Source organism: Carettochelys insculpta, chromosome 14 (genome assembly GCF_033958435.1).
Source record: "Carettochelys insculpta isolate YL-2023 chromosome 14, ASM3395843v1, whole genome shotgun sequence".
NCBI classification, from domain to species: domain Eukaryota; kingdom Metazoa; phylum Chordata; order Testudines; family Carettochelyidae; genus Carettochelys; species Carettochelys insculpta.
This window is the reverse complement of record NC_134150.1, coordinates 26,647,532-26,655,977: the sequence shown is the minus strand read 5'-3', so window position 1 is coordinate 26,655,977 and position 8,446 is coordinate 26,647,532. Positions and strand designations below refer to the sequence as shown.

Here is an 8,446-nt window from a genome sequence, read left to right as displayed (position 1 = left end):
CTTTTGCCCTTCTCTGTGTCATCAGAAAGCGGGGTGGGCGGAGCCGTGCAGAGGGGGACATGTGCGTGCAGAGGAGAAAGCCGGTGGGGCGCGGGGGAAGGGGTGGACGGGAAACCTTAGGGTCGGCAGGATCTAGGTGTGTCCTTCTCGGACCCAGTGCAACCTTGTGACAAGCCCCTTCTCACACGCCTCCTACAATGTACAGCCTGGGCCAGGCTCCCGGCAAAATGTGCCTTTCCCTTTCCCCTTCCCCGCGTGGAGGTCTTGGGGGGGACCACAGTGTCCGCCCTGTTTAGGCCGGGATAGTCCCTTTTTTCAAGTCTGTCTCGGCAGTGCCCGCATTGTTGGCAGAAATGGGCATTTGTCCCATTTGCACAAGTCAGCTTCATCAGGTGGCAACAACAAATGGGGCAAATGTCCACAATTGTCCAAAGAATGGAGTGCAGAGAAACATGTGGATGTGCAGGGTGAGCCCAGCCCCAGCAGTGTTCCTCTGATACGGAGCTGGCAATGCTCTGGCAAGCAGTGATGCCAGCCCCAGCCTTTGGGAAACAGGGTTGGGTTAACCTAAGTAATTTGTTTAGTGTTGTTTGCCCAAAGCCTGCCTTTGTCCCTCTTCTTCCCCATGCAGGAAGGAGAGCTTGGAAGAGCTGCTTATGCAGCCCTGCAAGGTGAACTCAGGTGAGCCCACATAGTGTCCTGTTGCATTTGGGAAATAAGGTCACCCCAGGCAAAATATAAGGAAAAAGGGCAGGAGATAGGGTAAGGAGAGTGGGGGAGCAGAAATGTGCCACTAGACAAATAGCTGGGGTAACCCCCATGGAGGGAGAGTCTTGAGATATGGATGTATCAATTAAAACTGTTAACCAGTTAACTGATTAAAATTATTCCATTTAACTGTTGGTGGGAGAGGGCCAATGCAAGACAGCTGGAGTTCTGCCAGGGCTGGGGTCCTGCCTGCCAGGCATGTAGGGGGCTTCTCAAAACCTGTCTGCAGCTACCATTAGCCAGTTTCTGGCCATTGAGAGCTGTGAGGACAGTGCTGAAAGGGGTAGAGCACAGAGACCGCTTGCTCCCCTAACCCCAAGGAGTGCATACAGACATGCCAGCCAGCAGCTGGCTGCTCCTAGGAGCAATGTGGAGCCACAGGAGGCTCGCAGCCTGCCTGTGTTCCCTGATATGCTGCAGGCCAGACAGAAATGTTAGCTGGGTCAGGTCCAGGCCGCAGGTCATATTTTCCCACCCCTGACCTAGGCCTATGACAGGTGCATATAGCATGATTACAAAATGTGACACTAACAAAAGGATGGGCATAACTGCAGGCTCATCCTAAAAGTATGGTGACTTCAATTACAGTATTAGTTTACAGAAATGTATTTGGAACATAAAAATCTGTATGAAGGGAACACCAATCAAAAACATGAATTTGCTGATAGAGAAAGCAAATGATTCACTTAATAAATCAGGTAAGAACTTTCTTAGATATTTTAATGAAGTCAGCGTGGAGGGGGAAGGTACACAGGATGACTATGTATGGTGGTATATGTCACAGGTTTGATATTATATGCTAAATGTTTAGCTTATTACATGAACGATAGGCTTATTTGTATACAGTAGACCCTTGATTTAATGCACCCCAATATAACTGACTTCAGAAATAACAGATGCTGTCTGCCAGCCCCCTGCACTCCCAAGTAAATGCTGGAGACTCACCAGAGCCACTGCTGGGGCTGGAGGAGCTGCCGGAGTGTCTGGGGCTGCCAGGGCTGGAAGGGCCACTGCAGTGGCTGGGGCGACCAGGGCCAGAGGAGCCAGAGGGGGGCTGCGGTGGAATGCAGGAGCTCTCCTCCCCCAGCCCCGCATCCATGTAGCATGTCGGCACCCAGCCGCTGCTGCCTGCAATGGCGCTGAGCAGCAGCCATGTCGTCAGAAGCTGCTGCCCGCTGGCGGGCTGGGGGCGGCCATGCTCTACCTTCATGCAGGCGGCTCAGAGCTGGGAGCTGGAGGAGCCGCAGTGCTGAGAGCTGCAGGAGGTAGAAGGAGCCAGGCCGGCATTCACCTCCTCTCCTGGTAATGGAGAGAGGGAGATGGAGGTGTGAGGGGAAGAATGGGGCACGAGGGGGGAAGGGAAGAGCGGGGGCAAAGGACAGGAGTGAGTGATGGGCTGGGAAGGTCAGTGTATCGTCATACATTATAACCATTCAGATATAATGGACTTGCCGCATTAATGGACACCCTTTTCCCCATTAGCCCATTAAATCGAGGGTTTACTTAAATTGAAAAAAATGTTTCTTGTTGAAAGAGGATTGAAAAATGATGAGAAACTGGTATAATTACCAAGATACAAGGAGCAGATTAAGACAACCAAAAATGAAAAGAATTGTTAATGTGACATCCATGCGTATGTTCAATTTCTGTTTCAATAGTTTCCTCATAAAATCATTTAATTAAATCCTTTTGATTTTGTATTCTGTGAGGAGAACTACTGAATACTGAATATTGCAACTATATTGACTTCTAGAATAACAATGAAGCTCAGATAACGGTGAGAAACAAAAAATTGGGATATGTGTATATAATATTCGTTTTGTGGGTAATATATAATAAATCAGGTAAGAGCTGATGTCGTGGTTCGGTGTCTAGGCAGTATCCTACAGGCATAGGCATCATGGAATGACTTAGATAATCCTCAGGCTAGTGGTAATAATCTGTTACTAATAAATATTCCATGCACAACTGAGAGTACTAGTCGGGGAGCTGGTAGCAATCCCTTTATTTAGCTTGCCTAATACTTTGCCATTATAGTGATCTTTTCCTAACGAAGGTCTCACACCTCCATTGTTTTCAGCAGACCTTTGATGTACGATAGGGGAAGTCACCTTAATATAGAGAAGTGCCCTTCCTTTGTCCCAGGAAATTCCATTCAGATTTAATGGCATGATAACAGATTAAAATCACGACTTCTATCTCCTTTCCAGTCCTCAGGAAGATTTTATCTGCTTGTCAGAATCGCTGAAGTTTCCAGGCCTTCCCCTGCTTTCCCAAACTATCATATGTGCCCTCATGTTTGGAGAGTGGAAGTGGCAGCAAAAGAGAGAGTCACACTGAGCTGCTCCTGGAATCCCCCAGACTAACAAAAGACACAAGCTTCCATCTTCTGTCCTAGTGGCACCAGCTTACCCAACTACAGGAATAGGGAAGAAGGAGCTTGGCCTGGTTTCTCTTACAGCCCTCTCCAGTCCCAGCACATGGTACCAGCAAACCATCAAAATGGTATCACACAACGCAGGAGCCCCCACACACCTGAGTTAGGTAGTACTCCCCCTGCCCCCTCACTGGCCTCACCCTACAGTGGGGTAACATTCGTCTGCTGCTGTCACCTAATGTACTTATTTCTGTAGCTCAGGGATCTCAAACCCAATATACTGTAGGGCTAGTGCCAGTCCTCAAATCCTCCTAGTGAGCCAGTGGGCACCCCAGTCTGTCTGGGTCCTAGGGGACTGGGGGTCTCTAGGTGGCTCCCATGCATCTTTTGGCCTTGCCTCTTGGCCCATATGCTCCCCCCTACACTCCCATCCCCACATGCTGCCCCTGAGTGATTTAGCCCCCCGACTCCCTGGGAACCCACCACCACCACCACTGGCAGTACAGCAGGGCTACAGGGGCTGTGGCCTGGGGAGGTGTGTGCAGAGCCATCCCATCCACAGGGCAGTTCAAGGCAGCCACTCCTGGCCCTTCACATTGAGAGGACACGTGGTGACCACCAACTGTCCTATGGACAAGACGGTCCCCCATAATCAGGTTACCCGTGGGGCCCTGGGCCGGGTGTAGCCAGCAGCAGGTGTCACCCCTGCATCCCCGCATTCACCATAGCAGCAGGAGCCAGGGGAAGCAGAGCGACGCAATAACCTCTACTCCACTCTGCTGCTACCTTCCAGGCTAGCCGGTCACTGGCAGCAGGCTATGGCGCTCCACTTGCCACCACTGCAGTGGAGCTGAGTGACCGGGCTGGCCTGGGAGATGGCATTGGAGCAGAGCAGAGGCTGCACCACAGTGAGATCAGGGGTACCTATTCCCTGCTGCCGCCCAGTGCCAGCCTCCCCTTAATCTCTGAAGCTGTGTCCCTTGTGCAGATTGGGAGAATGGGTATAAAGTAGGGAAGGGGTGAAGAAGGGGCAGGAAGAGGTGGGGCAAGGGCAGAGCATGGACTGGGCTTGGGGGAAGGAGCACAGACACTCTCCTCCCTTCCCCTTCTGCCCTTCTACTCTCTGATTTGCTCACCTTGATAATTTTTTTCTAATTTGTCAACCTTAATTACTATTTTTGGTTCTCTGTGCCTTAAATATTGAGTCTGTTCTGGCATGGCCATGGTCTGAAGAAGTGGGTCTGTCCCACGAAAGCTCATCACCTAATAAGAATGTAAGAACAGCCGTGCTGGGTCAGACCAAAGGTCCATCTAGCCCAGTATCCTGTCTGCCGACAGTAGCCAATGCCAGGTGCCCCAGAGGAAGTCAACCAAAGACAATGATCAAGTGATTTGTCTCTGGCCATCCATCTCCTGCCTTCAACAAAAGGCAAGGTGCCATACCTTACCCCTTGCTAATAGCCATCTATGGACCTAACCTCCAAATATTTATTGAGCTCTTTTTTAAACTCTGTTAGAGTCCTGGCCTTCACAGCGTCCTCTGGTAAGGCGTTCCACAGGTTGACTGTGCTCTGTATGAAGAAAAACTTTCTTTTATTAGTTTTGAACCTGCTACCCATTAATTTCATTTGGTGTCCTCTAGTTCTTATATTATGGGAACAAGTAAATAACTTTTCTGTATTCACTTTCTCCACACCATTCATGATTTTATATACCTCTATCATATCGCCCCTCAGTCTCCTCTTTTCTAGACTGAAAAGTCCCAGTCTCTCTAGCCTCTCCTCATATGGGACCCGTTCCAAAACCTTAATCATTTTAGTTGCCCTTTTCTGAACCTTTTCTAACGCCAATGTATCTTTTTTGAGGTGAAGGGACCACATCTGCACGCAGTACTCAAGATGTGGGCGTACCATAGTTTTATACAGGGGAAGTAAGATATTCTTTCTCTTATTTTCTATCCCTTTTTTAATTATTCCTAACATCCTATTTGCTTTACTGACTGCCGCTGCACACTGCGTGGATGTTTTCAGAGAACTATCCATTATAATTCCAAGATCCCTTTCCTGATCTGTTGTAGCTAGATTTGCTCCCATCACATTGTATGTATAATTGGGGTTATTTTTCCCAATGTGCGTTACCTTACGCTTACCCACATTAAATTTCATTTGCCATTTTGCTGCCCAGTCACTCAGTTTGCTGAGATCTTTTTGAAGTTCTTCACAGTCTGCTTTGGTTTTGACTATCCTGAGCAGTTTGGAGTCATCTGCCAACTTTGCCATCTCACTGCTTACCCCTAAATTATAAATTATTTTGTTAGTCTTTAAAGTGCTACTGGACTGCTTTTTTGTTTGATAGTATATAGACTAGCACAGCTATCTCTCTGTTACTCTCCTCCCCGGGGCCACAGGGACTCATGCTGGCAGCCATGTGCAGGCTGGATTTTGGAGCTGCTCAGGCCGTAGATGTCCTGCCACCCTGTTAATTCAAGATCCCTGCTATATTCAAGTGAAAACAGACTGAGCAACAATAGTAAAGGCTAAAAGTCCATACCCTAGGCAGTGCATAATTAGGAGTGGGCTGTTACAGACATGTAATAGAATTGGTTATTACTTTTGGCCTTAACAACCTAGGAAATTACATACGAAAACTATGTTAAAAGAATGTTATTTAGGTTTACAAAGTCAAGCACTCAGGCGTGTGAAAATAGTAGCTTTATGCTTGCCAGTGCAACCTTAATGTCCGCAGCGGGACGAGAGGAGGAGTTGAGGAAGAGTCAAGAGGTGTCTGGATCTGCTGAGTTGGGAGGACTTGCTCCCTGCACACCCCGCACCTCTACCAAGCTCCTGCCACTCAAGTAGCTGCTTTTCAAAGAATTTCATAAGTAGAGCTCTGCATGGATTAAAAATTTATATTTGCATCTGATCTGCAAGCACAGGCTGTGGGTGTCCACATCTGCAGATATATAGTGAATATCTTAAGATTTGCAGGGCTCTAGATATATAATTTGTATCTGCATCCATCCACGATCTGCAAATGTGGTCCATGGATATCCACAGCCACAGAGGAATAAAGCAGCTATTCATGGGTGGGGGGTAATATAGGCAAGGGAAGGCATTGCTTTCCCAAAAGTGCCTACATTCCCAGACCTGGGAAGGCAGGGGCCAGAGAAGGGATGCCTGGCTGGGGCTTGGAGCTGTAGAGTGGCTGCCCAGCAAGGCCTAGGGCCAGGGCCTGCAGCACAGTAACTCGGCTGCCTATGGAGGCCTGGAACCTGGCAGAAGCTGTCCAGCTGCCCAGGAAGGGCAGAGGTTGGGGCCACAGCTGCTGCTCTCTGGCAGCCTGGGAAGGGCTGGGCCAGAACTATGACTGTCTAGCCTCCCAGGCGGGGGTTGGGCCAGGGCTGTCTGACCCTCCAGCCACCAAGCATTGTGGCCAGCCAGGAATGGTGGGGCTACACTGCCCCTTTGGACAGGGGGCTAAGAGGTCAGGGGCTAGGAGCAATAATCTGTAGTGGGGGCTGGGTGTGGCTCCACAGGGCATAGGGATGACGGAAATGGTGAAGTCTTGGGCCAAAGGGGTGGGGCTGGGACCTGCCTTTCCAAGGTGGTCCTTCACCCACCGCCCATGCTATTTGCAGATTTGCAGAGCTCTAACTGTAAGATTAATTTTGCCATGTTTTCTGTACCTATGCCCCCTCTTCCACTGCATTTTCCAACTGCCTGTTCTTCTCTGGACCCCACACCCAAATAATAATGTCAGAATTTATTTTGACTGGAATGTGGTAATACCATGCAGAGGTTTGTTTCATGTTCCCTTCACAGCATTCCTATGCTGGCATTCGTTCTGTTTATAAAACATCTATATATAGTAAACCCCAAATGTATCCACTGAATTTGAACAGTTGGGATGATGGGAAGATACTATATTTTGGGTTTACACATGCCCTGTCTTTTATGGCGTCCTGTTTTACCAGATAATTACCGTGAGAAAAATACAATTGACTTCACTTTCTGATTTATATGTCATGCAATAAATTATTTGCTGACATCAGGAGCTCTTTTTGGTTGAATTCTATATGCACACCCAAATGCCTTGATTCTGCTAGGGCCTTTATATAGGTGGACCCCAACCACTCAGACCCTATTGAAAGCTGCACATGGTTCATCAGGGTTAGCAGCTGGCAGGCTACCATACAGTTTGTTTACTTAAGCCTCCACAGGCTCCCAGTGGCCATGGTTCAGCCAATGGCAGCTGCAGGAAGTTGTGGCCTGGTCTGCACCACTTCCCGCAGCTCCTATTGGCTAGGAACAGTAAATTAGTGGTGGTGTATAATTCTCCTTCAATTAAGCAAAGTTTGACTCTCACTTGGGGCTGAGCCTGTAGGTCCTGTGGGTAGGGGATTCCCACTGAAGTTTATGGGAGTTCAGTGCACAGAGCCTTGTGAGTCTGAGCTCGTGGAAGGTGGAATCATAACTTTGCAAGCTGATTTCTGGACTCTGACGTTTATGTTCTTCATGTTTCCTCGCAACTCTTGCTCCAGTTTTCTGTGTCAAATTGCTAAAACATAACTCACCAGTACGGATGAGAAACAAGTCCTTTTTCTGTTTCAACACCATAGTTAGGCTATACCAATGGAGGTATTACACAATACATTAGTATTAAGAGAGTATTAAAAATGCTCCCAGTTATGATGACATTGAAGCTATAGAATGTGTGATCATTCTTAGTACCATCACTAGCCTTTAATGTAACCATGTTCTCATATCATAAAAGTCTGTCTGTGTGCCTGATACAAATCACAATAGACAGGCCAAATTGTCCCATCTTACACTGGTATGAACCATGCTTTTTCAAGAAGTATCAAAGTACTAAAACCTGTTCATCCTATTCTATTTGTTCTCCCATAAAAGGTATCACATGGTATAGTTAGTCTAATTCAAGGATACTGTGTACAGGGGAGCTGTTAAATAGGCAGTGAATTAAGATATACAACAGCACAGTTGTGATTTAGAGTTGTGTATTGAATAGATGATTTATTGCAAGAAAATATAGCTCTTCCCCTTTTTTACTCAATATCTTTTGCTCGTTTCATTTTTCTCAGGCCTTATGTTTGCCATGTCAGTGTAAATTTTCCCCTCCGCTGAAACTTCAGTGACTATTAAAGTATTTGGCATGTATATGCTGTTTACAGAAATCCAATATTGACTCATTTCATTCTTGTTATCTGGTGTCTTTGCATTGCTTCCTTGTTAGCTTAGGTGATCAAACTGATTACAAATTCTAGTCCAAAAGAGTCACTTT

The 8,446-nt window shown here is 47.4% G+C and overlaps 1 protein-coding gene across 1 annotated transcript in view; it reads left to right on the top strand.

The window, feature by feature from the left end:
- The first annotated feature begins 641 nt into the window (after positions 1-641).
- Positions 642-8,446, top strand: part of CA7 (carbonic anhydrase 7) — a 53,139-nt gene continuing 45,334 nt past the window's right edge. The window contains exon 1 of the mRNA XM_075008607.1: positions 642-681. Coding sequence (XP_074864708.1) covers positions 657-681 — 25 coding nt within the window. The 5' untranslated portion in view covers positions 642-656. The remainder of the gene's footprint in view (positions 682-8,446) is intronic.